The 25464-nt window shown below is 59.0% G+C and overlaps 4 protein-coding genes across 5 annotated transcripts in view; all 4 read left to right on the top strand.

Annotated features, from left to right (window-relative positions):
• Positions 1-10077, top strand: part of ATP6V0A1 (ATPase H+ transporting V0 subunit a1) — a 30845-nt gene extending 20768 nt beyond the window's left edge. For both annotated transcript variants that reach the window (XM_062019377.1, XM_062019375.1), the window contains exons 19-21: positions 1532-1649; positions 2089-2260; positions 8545-10077. In XM_062019377.1, the coding sequence (XP_061875361.1) occupies positions 1532-1649; positions 2089-2260; positions 8545-8638 (384 nt within the window). In that variant the 3' untranslated portion in view covers positions 8639-10077. The remainder of the gene's footprint in view (positions 1-1531; positions 1650-2088; positions 2261-8544) is intronic.
• A 1210-nt stretch (positions 10078-11287) lies between these two features.
• On the top strand, positions 11288-12246 carry LOC133628741 (proline-rich protein 2-like). Its single transcript, XM_062017555.1, has 2 exons — positions 11288-11550; positions 11634-12246. Exons 1-2 carry the CDS (start codon positions 11288-11290, stop codon positions 12244-12246), a joined length of 876 nt encoding a protein of 291 aa, XP_061873539.1.
• Positions 12247-12444: 198 nt separating this feature from the next.
• NAGLU (N-acetyl-alpha-glucosaminidase) lies at positions 12445-16562 on the top strand. Its single transcript, XM_062018173.1, has 6 exons — positions 12445-12860; positions 13050-13197; positions 13272-13418; positions 13622-13707; positions 14235-14491; positions 14704-16562. The coding sequence occupies exons 1-6, from the start codon at positions 12460-12462 to the stop codon at positions 15987-15989; spliced, it is 2325 nt and encodes a 774-aa protein (XP_061874157.1). The 5' UTR covers positions 12445-12459; the 3' UTR covers positions 15990-16562.
• Positions 16563-19735: 3173 nt separating this feature from the next.
• On the top strand, positions 19736-25464 carry COASY (Coenzyme A synthase). Its single transcript, XM_062017554.1, has 9 exons — positions 19736-20401; positions 20702-20916; positions 21313-21444; positions 21673-21862; positions 22249-22313; positions 23597-23681; positions 24215-24312; positions 24397-24543; positions 25178-25464. Exons 1-9 carry the CDS (start codon positions 19804-19806, stop codon positions 25232-25234), a joined length of 1587 nt encoding a protein of 528 aa, XP_061873538.1. The 5' UTR covers positions 19736-19803; the 3' UTR covers positions 25235-25464.

Raw genomic sequence — 25464 nt, 5'->3', positions numbered from 1 at the left:
CCATGTTGTGTCTCTGGTAATTCTGCACTGCAACCAGCTGTGCAGTTTAAAGGTGTTTCTAAAGCCTAAATCCTAAAAGGACTTTTAAATCCCAAATCCTAACATCTCTTTGAAGATCTTTCACTTCCCGAGCTGTCTGCCATTTTAAGGATGATACTGGTTGTTGCTAAGTCAGCAAACACAGCAGAACCAGTCTAGTTTAATACAGTTCAACAACTTGACTAACCAGTGCCTTTCTGTATAAGAGGAACTACTCATTCACAAACACGACAAGTGTTAAAGGAATGGTTTCTTACTCTTCTGGTGCAGTACTGATTGTAGATTCTGGTGCAATCAGGTAACCAACTGTATTCAAAACCATACACAAATGCTATGAAATTAGAGTAACCTCACAACAGTGATGCTGGTGTAAATTGTGCTGAAAGTGCTTTTGCTTAGAGATCTGTGGTGCTTAGGCCCATCCAGCATGGAGGGGAGGGGTGTGGAAACAGACATGCCTCTTCATTCTGTCCGTCACCAACCCTGTGAAAAATGGGTGGAACTACAAATACCGTGCCATAACCCTGCTGATTCTTCCAGTTACCATGAAGTAACTCTCTGGCAGTTGCATGTGGCTGTAAATTGTCATTGTTCGAATCCTTAGCGCGTTCCATGCACTGCACACTGACTTGCCACGGGTGCTGGGAGGGGGTACTGTTCACTGGGGCAGGCTTTATTAAAGAGCTTTGCAGTGCTGTAGAGAAAGTATCAGGCTTTGGACAGATAATTCAACTTAATTGCTTGAAATCTTTATGCCCTGGATTATGCTAGGGGAGAAATAAGAATATAAATAGCTTTCTGTGCGTGCCTGGAGCATTAGTCACTTGATGGATTTAAAACATGTTCGGTTAAATACGAGGAGTTTCTGAAGCATGGATTAAATCCAAAATGTAAGGAATGCTTTCCCAAGCTGCACAGTAAGAATCTGTCCTACATGGCAGACTTCCTTTTAAGTTCTTCTTGTATTGTCTCAGAAAATTACCAAGACACAGAGACTTTACCGGTGAATGGCGCAGAGATGTGACTTTCTCAAGACTGCTTTGTGCATTAGTTCTGCTTGTAGAAAGGGCAGGTTCATACCTTGCAAAATGCTCCTGTTGGTACTGTAGCAGAGGTACCCATGGAGCGTGGACTTGGAATACTGTTCCCCCCCACACGATGTACCGGTGAACCCACGTGAATACCAGCTTGTTGCTGAACAGTCTTTTCCTGGCAAAGTCCACGGCTGAATTGGAAATACCTGACTTTCACGTGCTCCATGAGAGCTGCAGCAGTGAACTGTCATTCCACAAAACCTGGCAAGACAAAAGAATCCATATTTTCATTTAAGAAACTGGCGTGCTGAACCAGGAGAAGACAGTCTCAGTGTCTGAACTCCAAACACAGTGCCCCTGGTCATAGCACCACGTAGTGTGCTCGTTTTCCCCAGCCAGACGGCCCTTGCCTCTTGCAAGGCTCGCAGCTCTCTTCATTTTCTGTGTTCCCTTTGCAGTTTGACTTTGCTGATACTGTGGTGTACCAGGCTATCCACACCATCGAATATTGCCTGGGGTGCATTTCAAACACTGCATCCTACTTGAGGCTCTGGGCTCTCAGCTTAGCCCACGCACGTGAGTATTCCTCAGGGAGGTTTGGATCCTCCTTGTCTCTGATCACCCTGGGCAGGCAGTAGGTGAAAAAGGCAGGAACACAAGTAGCTTTTGGGGAGCTCAGCTGTCAAGCACTGCTGGAAAAGGGCAGAGCTGGGATTAATTAAGTCTAAACACCAGCATCTACTTGCAGTGCACTTTGGGAGGGAGGTGTGGAGTTGAAAGCACTGAATAAAGCAAATAGCTGCTGAGCAAGGAGACTGCCCTGCACTGTGTGTGACAGTTGGAGGCAATGTCCCGATATACATGCAGCTGCAAAAGCTGTTGTCCCTCCCAGTTCCCACCTCGTTGTAGTAGGAGTTTGCTTGACTTTAGTTTTTGCTTAGTAAATAAACTGCAATAACCTTCCACTCTTGCTGAATGCTCTGAAATGAGCCCTGTCCCCTCCTTCTCCTGGCAGAGCTCTCGGAGGTCCTCTGGACCATGGTGATCCACGTTGGGCTCAGTGTGAGGACCCTGGCTGGAGGTTTTGGCCTCTTCTTCATATTTGCTGCTTTTGCTACCCTGACAGTAGCAATCCTCCTGGTCATGGAGGGGCTGTCTGCTTTTCTCCATGCTCTCCGTTTGCACTGGTGAGTTACTGGAACACGCAGGAACTTCAGAGCTCCTCATAGTAAGGAAATTGTTGTCACATGAATGATGCAGAAATGCCATCTTCTAGAAAATTGTATGGATTCTTACACAGAGAAGTAAAATGGAGGTAGTGGGTGGTACTGAGACAATGTTCAGGAGGGCTGGAGTACCACGAATCTACCTTGACATCTAAATGTCCTGCAGCAGCTGTGCTCTGACAGCACAAAGTCCTTAAAGGGGTCAGAGATTTCAGTCTTGTTTCTAGTGATAGACCCACTCTTTCCTGATTTCATGCATAATTGTGGGGAGCAACTGATCTCTGCTTAAAAAAATAGACTAAAGCCTCATGAATAGTGGGCTGGGAAGGCTGTGCTAGCTGGATGAGCTTACTTGTGACTTGCAGTAGGAGCTTCTTGTTCTGTCATTTGGTCTTTTGCCTGGTTCCCATGTTTGTTTTGCTTAGTGTACAAGGTCTACTGGCTGCAGTTCTCTTCATGTGCTCTTGCTGGTCTCCCTAAGACCTTGCACGGAACACGGGCAGCTTTGCCTCTCTGCCCTTTGGGATGCTGTGGAATGGTAGCAGATTCCTGCTGGCCTTGCTTATTGGCAAGTGCTTTTGTAGCCCCCTTTCCCATGATTATTAAACTCCTGTGTGTGCAGACAGACAGAAAACAAGGAGCAATTACTCACCAGAGTGCTCATTGCTTTCTCTGCACTCAAGTATGGAAAGGATTCAAGAGCTTTCTCTCATCTGTATTTAAGAGCTCTCGTTGTTCCACTTCAGATTCTCTGGTTGGTGCACTGGTGGGATCAAAGGAGCAACGTGGGAATGGGTTTTGCTGCCCCAGGGTTCTCTTCAGCCTAAAGTGTAGGAGACTGTGTCTGTGCCTCTGCATCAGGTTGTTGCTGTCTCTTAAGGCAGCTTCTGTCCTGGTAGGTCAGAGGAACAAAGGGAAGTCCCGTGAAGCTCACAAGGAATGTTTTGTCTTGCTTAGATGGGAAGGAAAAGCTGTGGTGAGCCTGTTTGAAAAGTAGTTCTGCAAATGAGAAAAGAAGCCAGCCTGTGGAAAGAAAAGGGAAGCCAGTGCCTTTAAAGGAGGGGGGAAAAAAGAAGCAAATCAGGCTTTTTGCACTTTGCTGGTGCTTCTGGGGAAGGAACACTTCGTCCTTTTGCTCTCCTTGTTTAACAGTTTGCAGGGTTCAGGTTGGAGTGTGCTGCAGCACCAGGGTCTTTAGCTCAAGTAAATCGAGCTTCACCCAGGGATTCAGAGGTGTAGCCATCTTGTGCTGAGGGAGCCCAGGGGGCTGAAAATGGCTGCTGGATGGTGCTTCTGTTTTTCCTGGCATCCAGCCTAGAAATCTTCATACCAGTCACTTGAGAACTTCTTGCTGACTGGCTGGTGTTTCCTCATCCTGCTGTCACTGTGCAGCACCATTGCATCAGTGTGAAAGAAGGAGCTCTGCAGACCCTGCCTGGTGTTACTGCTAGCAGCCTGAGAGCAGCAGGGAGGGAGCAGCACTCTGCACGTGGTGGTTTTGATCTGCAATTACCTGTGAATTGGTGGATTTGCAAAGTCTTTTTCTTTCTCTGGACTTGCAGTGCTGCATGGCACACTTCTGAGCAACAACAGATACAGTTCTGAATGCCTTGTCTTCTTGGCAGGCTGTGTTTTCCTTTTCACCCAAAGAAATTGGCTCAGATAAGAAAGCTGCTTTTTTTCTGTTGGGGTGTTTTTTTTCTGGAGGTACCTGTCTTGTGTTAATAACCATAAGCTGCATGTGCAGATACCACTCACAGAGTACCTGGAACAAGTGCAGACTGGAGGCTGCAGCTCAGCCAAGAGATGGCTTTTCACACTGCCCAGGCTATCTCTAAAGGGTGATTAAGAACAAAAAATGTTTGGAAGCACGTCAAGGGAAGATGTGTGTCACTGAAATGGCAAACAGAAACCCAGCTGAGCAACAGCAGTAAGCACACAGACTCCTGTTGCACTGCAAACCTGTGCAGGGCGCTTCCTGGGGAGCCGCAGAACTGAAGCCCTTCATCAAGTCACATTTTGCCCTACAAAATGGTTTCAGACTTGTAAAACTTTAATGTACCTTCTTTAAGGGGGAAAAAACCCCACCCCTATTGAAGCCCAGAGCTTGAAAAGCAAGTTTAAGGCAGTGTTTCAGCCCGCAGATCATCTGCTGGAAAGTATCTGGGGTTTGTTGGGTTTTTGTTATCACAGAGGAGAGGAAAGCACCTGCATTCGTTCAAAAGAACACACTGTTAACATTCCTCCTTGCTTCTGAACATGAAATCAGGATGTTTCCAATGGTAGGTGTTCCCTTTTTAGAAGGAAGGGGGGAGGGGTAGGTGTCAAATACAGCTGTCCTGGGAGGAGCAGATCAGATTTTCTGGCTGTGGGAGAAGAGTCACCTATCGGGAATTCTGAAGGTGTGGGTGGTTCAGCCTTCCTGGAAAAAAAAAGAGGAGGAATTTACCATGTGTCTTACTAGTGGGTTAAAAAGCACAGACTGTTCCATGTGCTCTGCCTGCCAGTCCCAAATGAGGAAGGTTTAGTTTGTGCTTTTTCCAGAGAGGATGCATTCTTTCAGCAGGTTGGGCTTTCTTTCTGGGGTGGAGGAAGCACTCTTGAGCGCTGCCAGGATCACAGGCACGTGCATCAGAGGTCTGCTGGAGCTCAGGAGCTGCCTGTTAACTCCTTTCCCTGTAACGTCACTGCCCTGAAATATTTTACCTCTCTGTTTAATTTTCAGTCATGCAATTTGATGTGAATGTTTAGGTTAGAGTAGCTTACCTCTGCTGTGGAAGGTCAGCTCTTCTAATGTGAGCAAACTGTGCCCAGAAGAAGAGGTTTTTGACTTGGATTCAAAGTCGGGTCCCAGCATCGTGGGTTGTTGCAGGAATAGGGTTCCAGTGGAGCTGTTTTCCTGTGTGAAGCAGTATTTTAGACTCTGCTTTAGGCCTGAACCAGAAGCTATTCTCCCTAGGATATGTGCCAAGCCTGGGTAGCACCAGGCATAATACAAAGCAAACCAGGTTAATTCAGAGCTGTGAAAGGCAGTGTTTATATTGCTCTGTAGGTTGGTGCAAAATGAGCATCCTGATGTAGGGGGTTTAGTTCCAGAGCTGGGAGCAGTCAAACCAGGTTGTTGAGGCTTGGCTCTGCTTCTTCAAGTACTCCCAAGTCTCTCACCCCTAGTCCACCTCAGTGTGGAGAACGTGGCCATGTGTGATGACAGGTTTGGTAAGCACAGAGAGCTGTGGTGGTCTGCTCTGGGAAAGGGTTACAGCCTGTTCTCTCCCTGTTCTCTGTCAGCAGCATCCTCAGCAGGCAGGTGCACTTCACAGAGTCATAGAATCCCACAGTGCTGGGGGTTGGAAGGGCCCTGCAGAGCTGCTCCAGCCCAGCCCCCTGCTAAAGCAGGTTCCCCTCACTCAGGGGGCACAGGAACGTGTCCATGTGGGTTTGGAAACCTCCTGTGAAGGAGCCTCCACACCCTCCGTGGGCAGCCTGGGCCATTAAAGGAGTTTTCCCTTGTGTGCAGCTGTTTGTGTTCCAGCTTTTATCCATCACCCCTTGTCCTGCCACTGGACACTACAGAAGAAAGTGTTGCCCCATCCTTCTGACACCCACCCTTTGAGTATTTCCAACTGTTGATGAGATCCTCCCTCAGCCTTCTCCAGGCTGAACAGCCCCAAATCCCACAGCCTTTCCTCATCAGGAAGATGCTCCAGTCCCCTGATCACCTTGGCAGCCCTTCATGGGCTTGAGAGTGTGGGGTCTTTGTCCTGGGTTGCCTGAGCTGTGTGTCACTGTCCCACAAACGTCCCTAGAAGGAGCTCAGCTGCACAGCAGCAGTGAGGTGGGTCAGCAGCAATGCTGTTAGGGGCAGCTGAAGGCAGGGAGCTCACACCATGTCAGGCTCTGAACAGACAAGTTGGAGAGCGCTGAGGGTCTGCATGGGGACACCGAAATAGATTCCAGCCACAACAGATGCGGTCAGTCCCCAACCTCCCCGGGGGCCGCGGAAAAAAGCAGCAGTTGTGAGGCACTTGGTGGGTGGCTGTTGTCAGCTGTAAGCTGAGAGTGGGCAGGCAGACCCTGCCCTGCCTGGGCAGAGCTCCTGGCCCGTGGCCACCCGAGGGGGAATGCTGTTTTCCCAGAGGCGTGGGCGTGCTGGACCCACTCCCCACCCGCCTGCCAGAGCTTTACTTTTGGAAAGGTCATGAGCCAGAGCTTGTCTTTAGTGCAGCCATAAGAGCACGCTGCTGCTGTAAAAGGCAGTCCCCTGACGACTCACACTGCTGTCCTTTTTGGGAAAGACCAGCTGCAACAATCTCTACACAAACACCCCGAATCACAGCCGACCCCAGTCGCCAGCACACGCTGTTCAGTACACAAACACTCAGGAGGCATTTGTGCTTCTGCTAAAGGAAAGGTAAAGTTCCTGCTCGTGGGACTGTCTCTACAGTTGTTTCACCAAGGACTGGGAGCTGCCTGGTTTTCCAGACAGTGTGGGTGCCCTGTGGCTCTGCTGGGTTGGAAAATCCACTACAGTCCAACAAACACTTCAGCTCAATTATTAACACAAAAAGCTTGAAGAGTTGGTTTTCTTTCATGCTGGCTGCCAGAAAGCTTTGTAGACTGTTTACTTAGAGTGCAGTGCTAACTGCCTGGTAAATTCTTGTGCAGAACTTGATCACTGATGGGTGATACAGCACAGAGTTTAGCAGCAGAGCTGATGCACGTGACAGCCAGTGATCCTGGAAAGAGCAGCACCTCGCAAAAGGAGAGTGGATTCAGGGTGTTCTTACAGATAGAAACACAGAACACTCAAGCCATGATCCTTTGGTTAAATCAGCCTTTTCACCAGTTCCTTAACTTTACAACAGCTCCTGCTTGAGCTTCAGGGATCCAGTTGTGGCCAGTTGTGACCGAGCGTGTCCAGAAGGAGCTTTCGGATGTCAGGGCCAGCTGGAACGGTTAATCATCGGGGTTAAAATTTCATTTACAGTGGGTTCTGTGTGAGTCAGATGCCCAGCCCTGTGCCTCTGATTTCCCTTTGCTTACAGAATAGTCACTTAGTCACAGGATACTTATGGAGATTATCAGGGTTCCTGAAAAACTGGAGCATGTTGGCAAGGAGCCCGTCCTCCCACATGGAAAATCCTGCTCGTCCCAGGGATTCCTCTGCAGGGGACCGTGTGTCTGCACAGGCAGGCAGCAGAGGACAGGAGCAGAAAGCTCTTTTCTGACCATCTCCTTCCTGAGCTCTGTTAGAATCACAGAACGGTGGGGGTTGGAAGGGACCTTTAGAGCTCATCCAGTGCAACCCCCCTGCAGAAGCAGCTCCCACCTAGATCAGGTCACACAGGAACGTGTCCAGGTGGGTCTTGAAGAGCTCCAAGGAAGGAGCCTCCCTGGGCAGCCTGGGCTCAGCACTGAAAGAGTTAGGAAACTGCTCCTTTTTTTCTGCCAGCTGAAATACCAGCAGCTCTGCAGTTCCTGGTGATTGCTTTTTGTGCTTCATAACATTGCATCTCCTCAGCCGCATTAAATCGCTTTAGAGCTTGCTGTCGCTTGTTTCCTACAGAGACCCGGGGGGGGGGGGGGGGGTTGTTTAGTGGATCAGGCAATGGAAAGTGTTCCTCATGAGGCTCCTGAAACACTGTGCTTGTTTGTACTGTGAATCATGGGATTATGTTTTTTTCCTTCCCTATTTGGCTGTTGCTGCCCATTGGTCAGTTCTCCAGAAGGATTCTTTTTTTAAACAGAGTTTATTAGGGGAAGCAGGCAAAACAAGGCTAAGCTAATGTTGTGCTGGAGACAACAAGGCACATCTCTAGCTCGGCAGAAGTAGTCACGTGGGGATAAACCAAACAGGCTTCGGTAAATAAACAGAAGCAGCTGATGGAGGAAGTTTGAGCACAGCATCACACCATGGAGGGTTGTTCTAACTCAGAGGAGAGCTCTTACAGGGCCTGGGGAGTTCATCCTAGTTTTGTTACCCTTTCATTGCCCTAGTAAAAGGGCAATAAAAAAGGGGGTGGGATGGAAGAGCCTGGGCAGTTCTGCTTTGTTCTGCCACAGGAACATCAAACAGAAATGTGGGGTTTGTGCCACAGAGATGCCACGTGACTGTAACATTTTTTTCCTCTTTAAAGCTTGGGGGTTTTTCCTAGTTCAATGATCACACTTTTAATGGAGCTGTTGCTGCTTGCTAACCGGTGTCTGAGAGCTGCCTTTTTAAGGAACTCTTCCCTCTTTTGCAGGATTGAATTCCAGAACAAGTTCTACACTGGCAGTGGATTCAAGTTTCTCCCTTTCTCCTTCGATACCATCCGCGAGGGGCGGTTTGATGATTAACCACCCCTCTGCTCCAGCTCTGCTCGATGTTGTGTGTTTATGGCTCACCCTCCCCCGTGTCTCTGAGTTGCATGTAACTCTCCCATAGTGAAAATAACTTATTGCAGCATCCCTCCAGTCTCACGAGTGACACTGGATCAGAAGCAACTTTTTGTTCCTGGCGTTTACCACTCAGATGTTAAGTGCACAGAGCATCTGAGTTTGGTGTGTAACAGCGTCCTTGTGGTGTTGTGAGTTCCCCTGTCAGGCTTATCTGGGCAGTGTGGGAAGTGCAGCTCTGGCTGCATTGGGTATACCAGCACAGGGAGGAAAGGCACAGCAGCTTCAGCATGCCCAAAGCTTGCAGCTTGGGAAGAGAGGGGTGTTTAAAGGAAAAAATAACTTTGATCCTCTGTGTCTTCACCTCTGATTAAACAAAGGATGAGCAGCAGGCAGTAGACAATCCAGGGCCTGCTTTTCCTGTCTCTGGAGCCTCCACATATGCCATGTCTTAATCTGATAAAACCAGTCTCTCGTCCCCTGGAGGGATTCAGCTCTTTGAACTCTAGCTGGGGCTTGAGGAGCTGAGACAAAGGGTTACATCTCATCCTCAGGGCATGGTGGCTGTTTGCTCTATTGGCTGGGAAACGCCTTGTCCTCAAAGGAAAGGCTCTTCCATTCCTCCCTGGAGATGACAAGCTCCTTTAACCTGCATATTTGCATCCCAGGCACAACCCTGTGTTGTTTCTGGAGGCAGTGGTGGGGCTGAGGCACATAGGCCTTGGCTGTGGGGCAAACAGTCATCTCAGGTACTGACTTCAGAGCTTCTCCTGTGAAAACAAAGCCCCGAGGCTGCAAAGCCCTAGAGACACATCCAGATAACACTCTGTAGACTTGGCATCGGCAGTGGAGGTACCAGTGATACATATGCTTGGGATCTGAGGGCCCTTGAGGGGGAACAGAAGCCAAGTCTTGACAACATAATCCCCTGGCAGTGGAGTCTCAGTGGTATTTCCCTGCAGCAGCTGTTGCTTTTTCTCCTGGGCAAGATGTAAATAATTTCTTGTCTTTTTCAACATGGTGTAGCTATAGGAGTTGTGGGGATGTGTGTGTGTGTAGTGCTGTGTGTAACTGTTGTGTTTCGCTCACAGTGGACCTGAAGTATTCCGTGTATGAACAGATTAGAACAATAACCTGGAGTTGAGGAGGAAACCCTGCGCTGTGCAGAGTTGGTTAAAATGAGCTGAGAAAGGTGCACTGCACACTGCAGGGGGAGTGTGTGGGCAGCTCCTGGGTCAGGGCTGTGTTTGCAGGTAGGCTGGGCTGTGTGTTCATGTGGGTGTTTGCAGAACAAAAGGTGAAATCAAAACACGGCCGCGGGTGAGGCAGCGGCACCAGTCCTGCTGTCCTGCTGCAACGTGCTGCTGACAGACATACGAATTAAACCAACTGCACAACTAGCAGCGTGGCCTCTTCTCTGCTTTCCCTATGCTCCATGCGGCTTCTCTTCCCCATCTGACACCAGAGCCCCAAAAGCTGCCTTGGGGGGGGAGCTGGGACCTTCAACTTTCCAGTCCTGGGCTCCTGTCACCTTGGCAGACAGTGCAGTGGGGTGGGCAGAGCTGTAAAATGAGCCTGGCTGAAATGTCTCTGTGCTTATCGAGCCCTGGCTGACATCCTGAATGAGGCTGAGCAGCGGCTGCTTCGTGCTGGAGCCTCCTGCCTGCCCCGATAAACCCCTTAACCGAGTGAAATGACCAGGGCTTGATTAAACCCGGGTGTTGTGGATGCCCTGGCACAAACACGCTCAGCTGGCTGAGGGCTGCTGCCCTGCTCCTGGCCCCTGAGCTGGGGAGTGGGGGCGAAAGCCCTTTCCCACTCGGGAGGGACCTGTTTATTCAGGCCTTTCCTGCAGGCCTGGAGCTGCTTGAGGGGTTTTTTTTCCACATGTGCAGGAAGGGAGGTTTCTGCAGGGGTTGGGTGATTGTGTTTCTGAGATTGTTGCAGCCCGCTGTGTTTCCTGGTGTGCCTGGGAGGGTGAGGAGCCAGTGGGTGCTGCCCCTTGCCCTCCTGCACCCCTCCAATGCGGCGCTGAACCCCTGCTGCTGCCGGTGCCAGCTGTGGCAAGGGGATGCTCTCCCCTTTCTCCCCCTTTTTCCCTGCTCTCTTGCACCAATCCTGTGCGCAATCACAGTATTTGTGCCCGTTTCCATGGCTCTCCTTGGCTCCCTTCAGGGCTCTGGGGCCACACGGGCAGCGCTGGCTGCTGGCAGCAGAACAGGACCAACGCACACACGCTTCATGGGCTTGCTGGGTGGGGAAAAACCCTGAGCTCGCCCTTCCTTTCTGCACTCGAGGAGGTGACAGGGCCCTGGAAGCCCCCCTGCAGCCAAGACACCCTGCACATCCCAGGCAAACCCCAGCTCCTTTGGAGTGGGGGCTCATGTTTGTGCCCCCCCAGCAGCTCCGTGCAGGGGGCCAGCCGTGCTGCGGGACCTCTGCCCTCTCCCAATTGCTGGGGCCTCCCTGCCCCGACCCCACCTGAGGGAGGAGGAGCCCGGGGCACGTCTGTAGGGGTCAGTGCTGCTGGATGGCGGCCGGGGAAGGGGGATGTGCAGCAGCAGCTTCTGCACCCACCCGTCTCCACCGGCTGCGAGGGCTCTGTCCCCGATGCACGGAGCATCCCCCGGGGCCGCGGCTGCCGGCAGCTCCTGGGTCGCTCCTCCAGCTCCTCCCGCCCCCGCCACGGCCCCGGCCCCGGTCTCGCGGCGCCTCCTGCAGGCCAGAGCGGCCCCGGCCCGGCGGCTGCGAGGAACCGGCGCTGCTGAGCCCGGGCCCGAGGGGTGCAGCTCCGGGAGGGGCCCCGCGACCCTGGAGCGGGTGTCGGTCGATCCCGGAGCCGAGCAGCTGGAGGATGCTCCGGGCCCGCCACAGTGCGGTTCGCCCCGTGGGTGCGGAGCCGTGGCGGGTGCAACCAGGGATACAGCCCGGAGTCACCGCTGCCAGTCCCGCTCAGGCAGCCCCGGCGGCTCCTGCCCCTCGCGGGGGAGTCTCACTGCCCCACGCAGGAGCCGCAGCCCCGGCCTCTCGCCGCCCCACGCGGGAGCTTCAGCCCCGGCCTCTCGCCGCCCCACGCAGGAGCCGCAGCCCCGGCCTCTCGCCGCCCCACGCGGGAGCTTCAGCCCCGGCCTCTCGCCGCCCCACGCAGGAGCCGCAGCCCCGGCCTCCCGCTGCCCCACGCGGGAGCCGCAGCCCCAGCCTCCCGCTGCCCCACGCAGGAGCCGCAGCCCCGGCCTCCTGCTGCCCCACGCAGGAGCCGCAGCCCCTACTCCCGCTGCCCCACGCAGGAGCCGCAGCCCCGGCCTCTCGCCGCCCCACGCAGGAGCCGCAGCCCCAGCCTCCCGCTGCCCCACGCAGGAGCCGCAGCCCCGGCCTCCTGCTGCCCCACGCAGGAGCCGCAGCCCCGGCCTCTCGCTGCTCCACGCAGGAGCCGCAGCCCCGGCCTCTCGCCGCCCCACGCAGGAGCCGCAGCCCCGGCCTCTCGCCGCCCCACGCAGGAGCCGCAGCCCCGGCCTCCGCTGCCCCTGTGCGTGCGGGGACGGGACCGCAGCGTCTCGGGGCACCGGTAGCGCCCAACCCCCTCCCTGCCCACACGGGCTGCCGGGACCAGCCTCGCCTGCTGCCGCCCTACCCGGGACACCCCTCCCGGCCGAGTCCCTTTATCCCCGCTCCGAGCGGCCGCCATCCCCGCGCGGGAGCGGCCCCGCCCCGGTCCCGCGCTCGGCCCCTCCCAGCGCCGGCCCCCGGTGCGGGGCGGAGCGGGGCTGGGTCCGGAAGCAGCGATGGCGGCGCGGGCCGGGCCGGGCCCGGGGCCGGTGCTGCTGCTGTCGCTGCTGTCGCTGCTGTCGCCGCTGTCGCGGGCGGGCGCGGGGGACGCGCGGCAGGCGGCGGCGGTGCGGGCGCTGGCGCGGCGGCTGCTGGGCCCGCGGGCCGCCGCCGTGACGCTGTCGGTGGAGTCGGCGCTGGCGCCGGGCGGCCCCGACACTTACCGGCTGGTCTCGCCGCCCGGAGCCTCCGTGGCCGTGGCCGTGACGGGCTCCAGCGGCGTGGCGGCGGCCGCCGGGCTGTACCGTTACCTGCGCGACTTCTGCGGCTGCCACATCTCGTGGTCCGGCGCGCAGCTCCGCCTGCCCGACCCGCTGCCGCGGCTGCGGGGTGAGATCCGCGTGTCCGCGCCCGGCAGGTAACCGGCGCCCCCGCCTGTCCCCGGGGCCGCCCCGTCCGGCGGGGCCGCGCTGGGCTGCGGGCGCGGCGCCGCTCACGCCTCGTTAGCGCGGGACAAGGAGCCTTTATGTAGCGGGAACGGGAACAGAGCAGGGGGAGCAGGTAGGGGCGGGTCCGCCCCGCATCCTCCCGCCCGTTCTCCCCGCAGGTACCGCTACTACCAGAACGCGTGCACCCAGAGCTACTCGTACGCCTGGTGGGACTGGGCGCGCTGGGAGCGGGAGATCGACTGGATGGCGCTGAGCGGCATCAACCTGGCGCCGGCGTTCGCGGGGCAGGAGGCGGCCTGGCAGCGGGTTGAGTATCGGGGCGGGCGGGAGCAGGCGGAGGGCAGCGGGGGGGCCGTGGCTGAGCCCCCCGCCCCGCGCAGGTGTATCGCTCCCTGGGGCTCAACCAGTCTGAGATCAACGCCTACTTCACCGGGCCGGCGTTCCTGGCGTGGAACAGGATGGGCAACCTCCACGGCTGGGCAGGGCCGCTGCCGCCGGCCTGGCACATCAAGCAGCTTTACCTGCAGGTACCGGGGGGCTCCGGGGGTGCCCACCCGCCGGGGGCAGACACGTGCCGCCCCCCCTGCGCTTGGTCCTCTGGGCTGAGGCCGTGCTCATGGAGGCTTGAGGGCTGTAAATCCCTTCCCCAAGCTCCAACGGCACCTGGGTACCTGTCACAGGGAGGTGGGAGCTCCTCTGCCTCTGCTTCCTCCCTCTCTCTCTCCTGCAGTACCGGATCGTGGAGAGGATGCGCTCGCTGGGGATGATCACGGTGCTGCCGGCCTTCGCGGGCCACGTGCCACAGGGGATTCTTCGGTAAGTGCAGACCCCACAGGGCGGATAAGCCCTGGCCGCAGCCCCCTCGTGGTGTTTCAGCCCTGAGCCCATCCCAGGGTCTCACTTCTGGCCTGTGCCAGCTGCGCTAGATGTTCCCGGGGCCAACACAGCCTCCAGGCCCTCCTGTGCCAGCTTCTGCAAGAGGCTGCCCTGTCCCCACAGGGGCATGGTGGCCCTGTCCTGCTCCTGATGCATAAAGGGTGGGTGTCAGGAGGCTGGGGCCGGGCCGTTCTCAGCGATGATAGGGCAAGGGGCAGTGGGGACAAGCTGGAACAGAAGAGGTTCCAAAGCAACACAAGGCAGAATTTGTTCCCTGTTGAGGTGAGGGAGCACTGGCAGGGGCTGCCCAGATGGGCTGTGGAGGCTCCTTGTCTGGAGCCATCCCAAACCCAGCTGGATGAGTTCCTGTGTGCCCTGCTCTAGGTGGTGCTGCTCTGGCAGGGGGGTTGCACTGGGTAATCACTCACAGTGCCTTCCAGCCCTTGAGATTCTGCCCTCTGCACCAGGGTCTTTCCGCATGTGAATGCCACTCGCCTTGGGGGCTGGAGCCACTTTGACTGCACCTACTCGTGTACCTACCTGTTGGATCCAGAGGACCCCATGTTCCAGGTGATCGGGACCCTCTTCCTGAAGGAGCTGATCAAGGAGTTTGGCACAGACCACATCTACAGTGCCGACACCTTCAACGAGATGACCCCTCTCTCCTCTGACCCTGCCTATCTCTCAAGGGTCAGCAACGCCGTCTTCAGATCGATGACGGGAGGTGGGTCAGTGTGCGGTGCCGGCCCCGTCGGGGGGCTCTGGGTGGGGAGAAGTGGCTGTGGGCCCCCTGAGCCTCCACTCAGCAGACCCTCTTGGTGCCCGACCCTCCAAGACCCCTCTAAGAGCGGCGGTTGGTGGCCCCAGGGGGGAACAGCCTCTGTCCCGGTGGGCAGTGCCTGGAGGGGACCTCACGCCCTGCCCCTCTGTCCCCAGCCGACCCCGAGGCGTTGTGGCTGATGCAGGGCTGGCTCTTCCAACACCAGCCCGACTTCTGGCAGCCGGCGCAGGTGCGGGCCCTGCTGCACGGCGTCCCCCTTGGCAGGATGATCGTCCTCGACCTCTTCGCCGAGTCCAAGCCCGTCTACCAGTGGACCGAGTCCTTCTACGGGCAGCCCTTCATCTGGTGCATGCTGCACAACTTCGGGGGCAACCACGGCCTCTTCGGCACCGTGGAGGCCATCAACCACGGCCCCTTCGCCGCCCGGCGCTTCCCCAACTCCACCATGGTGGGCACCGGGCTGGTGCCCGAGGGCATCGAGCAGAACGACATGGTGTATGAGCTGATGAACGAGCTGGGCTGGCGCCAGGAGCCCCTCGACCTCTCCGCCTGGGTGACCCGCTACGCCGAGCGCCGCTACGGCACCGCCAACGCGGCGGCCGCCTCCGCCTGGCGCCTGCTCCTCCGCAGCGCCTACAACTGCACCGGCGTCTGCGTCAACCACAACCGCAGCCCGCTGGTGCGCCGGCCCTCGCTGCGCATGGACACGGAGCTCTGGTACAACGCCAGCGACGTCTACGAGGCCTGGCGCCTGCTGCTGAGCGCCGGCGCGGCGCTGGGCGCCAGCCGCACCTTCCGCTACGACCTGGCGGACGTCACCCGGCAGGCGGCTCAGCAGCTGGTCGGCGATTACTACCTGAGCATCCGCCGCGCCTTCCAGAGCCACGCGCTGCCGGAGCTGCTGGCGGCCGGCGGGGTGCTGGTTTACGACCTGCTGCCGGAGCTGGACGCCCTCCTCTCCAGCCACGGCCTCTTCCTGCTGGGCCGCTGGCTGGAGAGCGCCCGCGCCGTGGCCACCAGCGACCGGGAGGCCGAGCAGTACGAGCTGAACGCCCGCAACCAGCTGACGCTCTGGGGACCCGGCGGGAACATCCTGGACTACGCCAACAAGCAGCTGGGGGGGCTGGTGCTGGATTACTACGGCGTGCGCTGGAGCCTCTTCGTCTCTGCCTTGGTGGAGAGCCTCAACTCGGGCGTCCCCTTCCACCAGGACCAGTTCAACCAGGCCGTCTTCCAGGTGGAGAGAGGCTTCGTGTACAACAAGAAGCGTTACCCAGCTGTGCCTGCTGGGGACACGCTGGAGATCTCCAGGAAGCTCTTCCTCAAGTACTACCCCAGTGCCCTGAGGCGCAGCCGGGCCGGCGTGACTGCCCCGCGAGGGAGGGCAGAGACTCTGCACCAAGGCTCCCCCAGCTCCCAGCCTAACGCTGTGCTGGAATGAAGGCACGAGAGCTGGCAGCTGGGTGGGGGGCAGACTGTGCCCTGGGGATCCATCCTGTGCTGTGCTCTGTGCTCAGCTCTGCCAGCCCATGCCCTGAGCCTGTCCCTGGGGATGTGCTTGAGGGGTGAGCCTGAAGGTGAGGGCTCTGCTGCCCCAAGGCTAGGAGCTCGTCAACAGAAGCTCGACAGGAGCCAAGAGACTGCAGAGGGACAGGGCACACTGGCAGGGACAGTGACGGCAGAGTAGCAGCCGGGGAGGTGGCACGGATGAGTGGGTGCAGCAGCCCCTGATCCAGGGCAAGCAGGGAACCAGCCTCAACCCTGCTGTAGTCCTGAGCCTCCTCCTGCCCCGTAGGACCCCAGCGCCTATGGGGACGTGCTGCCACACTTGGTGCCTTTTGTATCTGGAGACACTTTGCAGAGCTTTCTGCCATGTTGCTGGGGCTCCCTGTGACAGGACAGGACGGGGTTTTCTAGGCCTTTCCCAGCCACCTGCAGCTCAGGCAAAGTCTGGCTGCAGCACTGCCAGCCTGCAGAGCAATTAAAGGCCTGGCCCCTGCCTGTCCTTTTTTCCCTGGTGTGTGTGTGTTTGTGTGTCTCCTCTCCACAGCATGGGACTTGTGTGAAATGCAGGGTCAGAGGAGCAGTGCTGGGGCCTGAGGCTGCATAGCAGGGGAGATGTGCTGCCAGGGGTGTGCTGGCACCCAGGGCACTTGGCGTGGGGTGGCTGGTGCCAACCCCCCAGTGCTGCATCTCCCCTTGTGCCCCAGAACCTCCCTCCTCCCACAGTGAGGGTCCTGCCTCTGCAGGGTCTTTATTGCAGCACCTGCACAAGCGTCAAAGTGCAGGGAGGAGGTTGGAGGGGCCCTGAGATAAGGCATCAGACACAACACCAGTGGTGTGGGGCATGGGGGGGAACTCCCCCTTTACAACCTTCTTACGCTGTGCAGCTCCCCCAGCCAGCAATGCCTGCTCCTGGAGCAAACCAGGGTGCTGACCACAGGCTGCTCCTTGAGCATCAGCCTGGGGCTGGCCATGTGGTAAGGTAAAGGAGTGACACTGTGGCAGGGGGGTTCACACCCCCCGGGGGGAGGAGGCTGGGGTCCCACACTCTGCAGCATATCATACAATCACAGAATAAGTGGTGGGGGTTGGAAGGGACCTTTAGAGATCATCCAGTCCAACCCCCTTGCAGAAGCAGGTCCCACCTAGATCAGGTCACACAGGAACGTGTCCAGGTGGGTCTTGAAGAGCTCCAAGGAAGGAGCCTCCACACCCTCCCTGGGCAGCCTGGGCCAGGGCTCCCTCACCTCAGCACCAAAAGAGTTTCTCCTTGTATTTCACTGGAACGTGTTGTGTTCCAGCTTCTTCCCATCACTCCTTGTCCTGTCACTGGAGACAACAAAGTGCTGCCCCAACCTCCTGACACCCACCACTTAGATACTGGTAAATATTAACCAGATCCCCCCTCAGTCTCCTCCAGCCTGAGCAGCCCCAGGGCCCGCAGCCTTTCCTCAGCAGGAACATGCTCCAGTGCCCTGAGCATCTTGCTGGCCCTGTGCTGGCCTCTCTCCAGCACTTCCCTGTCCCTCTGCAGCTGGGGAGCCCAGCACTGGCCCCAGGACTCCAGATGAGGCCTCAGCACACGTGGCAGAGCAGAGCAAAGGGGAGCAGAAGCTCCCTGGCCCTGCTGCCCACACTCTGCTGGATGCCCCCAGGCTGCCATTGGCTTCTTGCCCACGAGGCCACGTTGCTGGCTCATGGTCAGTTTATTATCACCCAGCACTCCCAGGCCTCTCTCCTGAAGCTTCTCTCCAGCAGGTCACCCCCTAGTCCTTAACCAGGAGTGGCCCCAGCTCTGAACCTGGGGGACACTGCTCGTGACCAGCCACCAACTGCATTTAACTCCATTGACTGTGACTCTTTAGACCCAACCCCCAATCTGGGAGTCCCCACAAGGATTTTGGGGGCTCCCCAGGGTCACCAACCCTCCTCAGGACACTGGGAGCAGGTGCCTAGTCATGGGAAGTGCCAGCAATCCTGGTTCTGGGACAGGATGTGTTTGTCAGGGCAGGAGTGCAGGAGCTGGGTCTGGGAGTGCTGAGGGTTGCTGGCCCATCACGGGGGAAAAGTCTCCTCTTTCCTCTCTTCTGGCACCTCAGCAGTGCCCAGGAGCCTGAGAGGGGGTCTGTGATGCCTCACTCACCCCGCTGTGCCCAGCAGCCTGACACTGGTGGGTCCCCTGAGACCTGCTCCAACCAAGCCATGAACACCATCTTCAGCGTGAGCTTTGGGGTGGTGTGTGCCTCCAGACATCGCTGACTGCCCTGAGGCACCACAGAGCCGGGCAGATCATCATCACCAGCAGCATCTGGGGGCTGCAAGGTGGGGCCTGGCCCAGCTGCAGCGGGACACCCAGCACCCTGTGATGTGACCCTCAGCACTCTGTGGGGAAGGGAGCTGGTGCTCAGGGCGCTCCTCTGCCCCAGGGCTGCTCCTCAATCTGTGTACTGTGCCAGCACTTTTGTGGTGCAGGGGCTGTGTGGAAGCCTGGCCATTGTCCTGCAGCCCTGCAGCATGCAGAGGCTTTGCCTCTGCCCACCGGGCATGGGGATGGAGGGAGGCTGGGATGAGGGGCTACCGCGGTGGCTCACAGGCTCAGCTCAGAGCTGCCACCCCTCTGCCTCCCGCAGCCTGAGGCTGGTGGAGTGTGGACCTGCCAACACCAGCTCCTCGGCCAGCCTGCAGCATCTGGACCCCGAGGGCAGCTGAGACCAGGGGCCTCTGCTGCACAGCCAGAGCCTCTCCCACCACGCAGCCCAGGAGGTGGAGGAGATCCTGGCCAGTCAGCCAGCTTCTGTGCCAATGACTTCTGAAGCAGCTCGAGGTCCTTCATATGCTGCTAGCATTCCTTTTTCAGCTGGGGTGTAGTGGGCTTCTGATCCTCGATAGCCTCAGCTCCAAAACCCTCATGGTTGGCCTCAGCTTTCCCCAGATGTTTTCTGCCCAGGTGAGACCCTGCCCTCCAGCTGCAGGGTAGAGGATATTCTGCACATCTGGTCCTGTCTGGGTGGGCCCGAGGGCGACTGCACGAGCTATTTCCCATTTAACTTGCTGAAAAGCTTCTTGTTGCTCAAGACCCCGCTCAGAACACTTCTTTTGGGTTACTCTATAACGAGGGCTCACAAGCTGACTATAACCTGGGATATGCATCCTCCAGAGTCCCACAAGTCCGAGGGAAGCTTGTGCCTTTCCTGATGGCTGGTTGAGGCATTGTCACCATTTTGTTCACAACATCCATCGGCACACGACGACGTCCCCAGCCGCTGTGGGACGGCAGCGAGCGGCTCTGGCAGGGGCCGTGCCCGCGGGACCAGGCTGGGGACGGGTCTGGGACTTCTCAGTGGTGTTCGGTGTCCCTGGAAGCCACGGGTAGCCCCTGCCCTCCCCAGCTCCTTGCCAGCCGCGACGGCTCCGCGTCCATCCAGGCCACGCACGGCGTCGCGTTCGGCCCCGACGGCGGGGGGCGGCTCACGCTGGGCCACGGGCCCCCGGCCCCGCCACGTCCGTCCCAGCCGGGGGCGAGGGTCCGTCCCTCCGCGCCACTAACACTCGGGGCCGTCCCTCCCTCCCGCCGCGGGGCGAAGGGTGGCCGGGGCCGGGGGTCGCGCCCCGGGGCGGGCGGCGAGGGCACCCCGGGCTCTGCGCGGCTCCTCCCCCGGCGGGCGGAGCCGCGGGCCCCGGCGCTCGGCCTCAGCGGGGCCGCTCCGCCGCCGGGCGCCGGGCGAGAGGCGGCGGCGGTTTCCGGCGGGGCCATGCCGCCCTTCGGCTCGGGGCTGCTGGTGCTCACGGCTCCGTTGGCCGCGTTGCCGAGGCGGGCGGCGGCGGCGCTGGCGGCGGCCGCGGGGGTGGTGGCGGGGCCGCTGTACGTTCACCTGCAGCCGGGGCTGGTGCTGTCCGGCCCCGCGCCGCTGCCCGCCGCTCCGCCCGCCTGCCCCGCGCTGCTCCGGGCTCTGGCCGCGCTGTACGCGGCGGCGGCGGCGCAGCGGGGCCTGGAGCTGCGCGTCCTGCTGAGCCCCGGCCGCCGCCTGGCGCGGCCGCCGCGGGTGCTCATGGCCGACGCGCCGGGGCCGCCGGGGCCGGTGGAGCGAGGCCTGCGGCACCTGGCCGCCGCCGCTTACGGCTGCCCGCCCGGCCTGCCCGCCCTGCTGCTGCCCGGCGCCGAGGACGGCGGCGCGGGGGGTCCCGAGGACGACCCCGACCCCGAGGCGGCTCTGCCGGGCTTCTCGGACGTGGTGGTCGGCGGCACTTTCGACCGCCTCCACGGCGCCCATCGCCTCCTGCTCAGCGCCTGCTGCCTGCTGGCCCGGCAGCGGCTCCTGGCCGGGGTGGCCGACGGCGACCTGCTGCGCCGTGAGTCGCGGGGCTGCGGGGCCGGGGGGAGCCGGGGGCAGCCGGCCCCGCTGCCGCCGCGGGGCTCGGGGCTTTGACAGCCCGGTGCTGCGGTGCCCGAGGTGGACCCGATGTCCCCCGGCGAGCGAGGCACGCCGACGCGGAGCTGGGGGCGCAGCGGGGTCGGAAGGGAGACGGAGGTTGCAGCCTCTCAAAGTCACAAACGGGGTGGGGGGGGGGGGTTGCTTCCATCTTCCTTTATCACCCTCTGGTTGTTAAACAAACGCTGTCTTGCTTGTCCACCCCCCTGACGCCCGGCAGACAAGGTCCTGCCGGAGCTGATTGAGCCGTACGAGCTGCGAGCGGCGAGGCTGCGCGAGTTCCTGGAGGACACGAAGCCCTCTCTGCGCTACGACATCGTGCCTCTGACCGACCCCTACGGCCCCTCGGTCACAGACCCCGACCTGCAGTGCTTGGTGGTCAGCGAGGAGACCCGCAGGGGAGGCGAGGCCGTGAACAAGAAGAGACTTGAGAATGTAATGCCCCTTCCTTTCCTCTCTCCCCCTGCCTGTGGGGGTCTGGGTGAGCTGTTGGGTGACCCAGCGCAGGATGGAGGGCAGGGTGCCGGTGCATGGGTCTGCTGGGGTCCGTGGTGCTGAGCTGTGTGTGCCCTGAGCGGGGTCTGCGTGTGGCACAACCCTGGGCAGCTCCACCAGCCCCACACACGCAGAGGGCTGGGGTCAGAGGGCAGCTCGGTGGGCTCCCTTCCCCTCACAGGGATGGAGCAGCTCCGTGTGGGGGTGCTGAGGGTGGACACAGCCACACTGCTGCAGCTTCCTTCAGGCCTTGACCTCCCGCTGAGCCCCTTTCCCCCTGCGTCGTCCCCAGGGCTGCCGGGGCTGATGGCCCCCGGGGCTCTCTTCTCTCATCAGGGGCTCCCCGAGCTGTCTCTCTATGAGATCCTGTTGGTGAAGGATCCCGAGCACAGTCAGAACGAGGAAGAGAAGATCAGCTCCTCCAGCCTGCGGCAGAGGCTGCTGGGGACGCTGCTGCGGCCCCCACAGGTGAGGGGATGCTCGGGGGGCGCTGCGGTGTGACTGCGAGGAGGGGTGGCAGCCAAAGGGTCAGCACATCCCTCTGCTGAAGGGAGGCGAGTTTTGGGGGTCCTGCCCACCTGCTGCTGGCACTGGTGGTGGCAGGAGCGGGCTCCTGCTCTGCAGGGCCAGGACCTTCCATGCCCATCTCTAGCCTGTCCTCCTGTCTGCTGCCAACAGCTTTCCTTCTTCCCGCAGCACAACCCTGCCTTGCCCTCGCGCCCGTACGTCGTCGGCCTGACTGGAGGAACTGGGAGTGGGAAAACCTCCATTGCCAAGCTCCTGGGGCACCTGGGAGCGTTCCTCATCGACGCCGACAGGCTGGGCCACACCGCCTACATCCCCGGCGGCCCTGCCCACGAGCAGGTGGTGGCGGCTTTTGGGGCAGGTAGAGCCACCAAAGGCTGCGGGGAGGGCTGGGAGGAGGAAGAGGAGGGAGGGGTTGCCATCGTCCCAGTGTCTCATGGAGCTGTGGTGGCCTGCACTCCCCTCCCCTTGGGTTTTGGGCTCCACACCACCCAGATGAAGCTCGATAGCTCCACTACTTTCCCCAAGTCTTGCACGTCCCTTGTCAGAGCTGGTGTGGAAGGTTAAACCAGGCTGCTGCTGGTTTAGGGAAAGCTCTTCCCTGTCCTTCTCTGGAGTAAGGTGAAGAGCTGCCAGGTCAGGTGCTGCAGCTCCCTTCTGGAACCCTGTGCTGAAATCCCCTTGCCCTGGCCCACGCTTGGGGGTTGGATTAATTCCTCCCGAGCCTGTTCTGCTTCTGTCTTGCAGAAATCTTGAATGAAGATGGGACCATTAACAGGACAGTCCTCGGGGCCAAAGTGTTTGGAAACCAGGTAAGAGCAGCTCAGACACTGTCAATATTTAACCTCCCGAGCGGGGAGCTCTCCATCTGTGCTGAGGCTTTTTGTTTTCAGCCTTTGAGCTGATGACCCCTTCCTGACTGTACGTTGTGGCAGCGGCACACAGGCAGGACAGGAAGGTCCTGTCTCTGTAGATGAGTTGCCAGCCATGCTAGACACATTCACTCCAGCAGCCATTGCTGCTGCCTCCCTGTCCCCATCCTCTTCCCTTCTGTCCCAGGGGGAGCAACAGGCTGCTGCTCCAGCCCAAAGCCTGAAGGGAGCTTGAGGGGTCTCGTGTGGGTGCTGCTGCGAGGGGAACTCACCGTGCTATGGGGAGGTCTCTGCAAAGTACCTCTTGCAGCAGAGACTGAGGTCGTGTTGTGACTGACAGAGCAAGGGTAATAATGAGAGAGAGAGCCTCCACCTGTGACAAACTGCCCATGAGCAGCAACGTGCCCTCGTGGGCAAGAAGCCAATGGCAGCCTGGGGGCATCCAGCAGAGTGTGGGCAGCAGGGCCAGGGAGCTTCTGCTCCCCTTTGCTCTGCTCTGCCACATGTGCTGAGGCCTCATCTGGAGTCCTGGGGCCAGTTGTGGGCTCCCCAGCTGCAGAGGGACAGGGAAGTGCTGCAGAGAGGCCAGCACAGGGCCAGCAAGATGCTCAGGGCACTGGAGCATGTTCCTGCTGAGGAAAGGCTGTGGGCCCTGGGGCTGTTTAGTCTGGAGAAGAGGAGACTGAGGGGGAACTTAAACGATGGATGTTGGGAGGATGGGGAGACACTTTTTTTTCTGTAGTATCTAGTAACAGGACAAGGAGTAATGAGAAGATGCTAGAGCACAAAAAGTTCCATTTAAACACAAGGAGAAACTTTTGGTGCTGAGGTGAGGGAGCCCTGGCCCAGGCTGCCATGGGAGGGTGTGGAGGCTCCTTCTTGGGAGGTTTCCAAACCCACCTGGACATGTCCCTGTGCCTCCTGATTGAGGGGAACCTGCTTTAGCAGGGAGTTGGGCTGGAGGAGCTCTGCAGGGCCCTTCCAGCCCTCACCATTCTGTGATTCTATGATCTTACCCCATCAGCAGGCACAGGAGCCTCTGCCCAGCGTGGGAGTTTTCCTCCCTTGCGCTCAGTGGGCTCACAGTGGGCAGGGTCCATCCCCCATATGCTGGGAGATTCTTCCTGGGCCCCCTGTGCCTGCTGCTTCCACCAGCAGCCCCCTCATGGGCTGCCCAAGGATCCTGAGGGCAAATAACCAAAGCCCATTGTTGTCCTTTCCAGGAGAGGCTGAAGAGTCTGACAGACATTGTGTGGCCCGAGATCGCCCGGATGGTCAAGGAGCAGCTCGAGGAGGCCAGTGCTCAAGGTAAGTGGTGTGGCTCCTGTCACAGCATGAAGGTGGGAGTTGAGTGCATGGTCTGGTGCAGCACACCCGACCCAGGGCCCCTCAGGATGTGCTGGTTTGGGCAGCACTGAGTATTTACCTCCTCTTCTCTGCTGGGGATTTTCACCTGCCCATCTCAGCAAACCCCCTCCACTCAGCTGGGACAGGCTTACCTCAGGCTTCCTCCTCTGAAGGAGAGTGCAGGTCTCTCTCTCTCTCTCTCCCACGTGACTTGAAGTTTGGTTTTGGTGTAGTGCTGGTGTGTATTCCTTCTGGGATCAGGATTTTCCCAGCCCTCAGGGGATGCTGCTGGCAGCTCGATAGGCATTTGGCTGAGGCCATTGGCTTGCCATGCCTGGGTGATCTGCCACAACCCTCTGTGGCAAACACACCCTCTGCCTGCTGCTCTCTCTTCCACGTGAGGTTCTCTGGCTCTGCAGGAAAGCATCTGTGCTGGCTGGAGCCAGAGGCACAGTTGTGATTGCCAGGTAATGAGGAAGGGCCTCCTTTCCCAGGCAAAGCCGTTTGCGTGCTGGATGCAGCCGTGCTGCTGGAGGCTGGCTGGCAGGACATGGTCCATGAGGTGTGGACAGCCGTCATCCCCGAGGAGGAGGTGGGACACGTGCCCCTCGGCCCTTTTCCAGGGATGGGTTTTGGCTTCTGGGTGCCTGAGTTGTCCCCCTCTGCGTGCTGCCAGGCTGTGAAACGCATCGTGGCCAGGGACGGGCTGAACGAGGAGGCTGCTCGCAGCCGGGTGCAGAGCCAGATGAGCAACAGCCAGAGGGTGGAGAGGTCGCATGTGGTGCTGTGCACGCTCTGGGAGCCGGATGTCACCCGCAAGCAGGTGAGCCCAGGGCTGGCTCTGGGGAGGAAGGCAACTGCAGCAGCAACCAGAGGGCTTAGGGCTGTGCCTGGCGTGCCCAGGCTTGCCACTCACCCTCGAGGCACAGGCAGGAGAGACGAATTCAGGGGTGTAAACGCAGCAGGGAAGGGACAGGGAGGAAAGGCTGTGGGAACTGGGGCTGGTTAGTCATGAGAAGGCTGAGGGGGGGATCCCATTTTTATAAGGATGTAAATGGTGGATGCTGGGAGGTTTGGGCAGCACTTTTTTCGATGGAAGCTAGCAACAGGACAAGGGGTGATGGGATGAAGCTGGAACACAAACAGTTCCAGTTAAACACAACAAGAAACTCTTTCGATGTGAGGTGAGGGAGCCCTGGCACAGGCTGCCCAGGGAGGGTGTGGAGGCTCCTTCTCAGGAGGTCTTCAAACCCACCTGGACACGTTCCTGTGTGACCTGACCTAGGTGGGACCTGCTTCTGCAGGGGGGTTGGACTGGTCCCTTCCTTCTAAAGGTCCCTTCCAACCCCCACCATTCTGTGGTTCTATGATTCATGTGTGCTGCTCCTACTCGTGCCCTGGTGCCTCTTGCCTCGTCCTTGACTTGGCTGCAGGCTCTGAGGTGGGTTCTCTGGCAGGTGGAGAAGGCCTGGGGCCTCCTGCAGGAGCGCCTGAGCCAGGAACGCAGCCTGTGAGGGGTCATGCTGCTCGTCACCGGGACACCCCAGCCCTGCGGATCCGTGTCCTGGGGCAGCACCCACCATCAGTGAGCCGGCCCTGCTGAGCCCACCTACCACTGCAGCTCCAAGGAGGGGTCAGCCGTGTCTTGCTGTCACCCAGTGACAAGGAGGATCCTGCAACAGCTCCTCGGGCCAAAAGTGTCCAGACCTCCCCACCTGAGAGTAAAGAGGCTTCTCCCTCTGTA

The sequence above is a fragment of the Colius striatus genome, chromosome Z, assembly GCF_028858725.1.
Source record: "Colius striatus isolate bColStr4 chromosome Z, bColStr4.1.hap1, whole genome shotgun sequence".
NCBI classification, from domain to species: Eukaryota; Metazoa; Chordata; class Aves; order Coliiformes; family Coliidae; genus Colius; species Colius striatus.
Note: the sequence above shows the minus strand (reverse complement) of the source record. Positions and strands in the feature narration are given on the sequence as shown.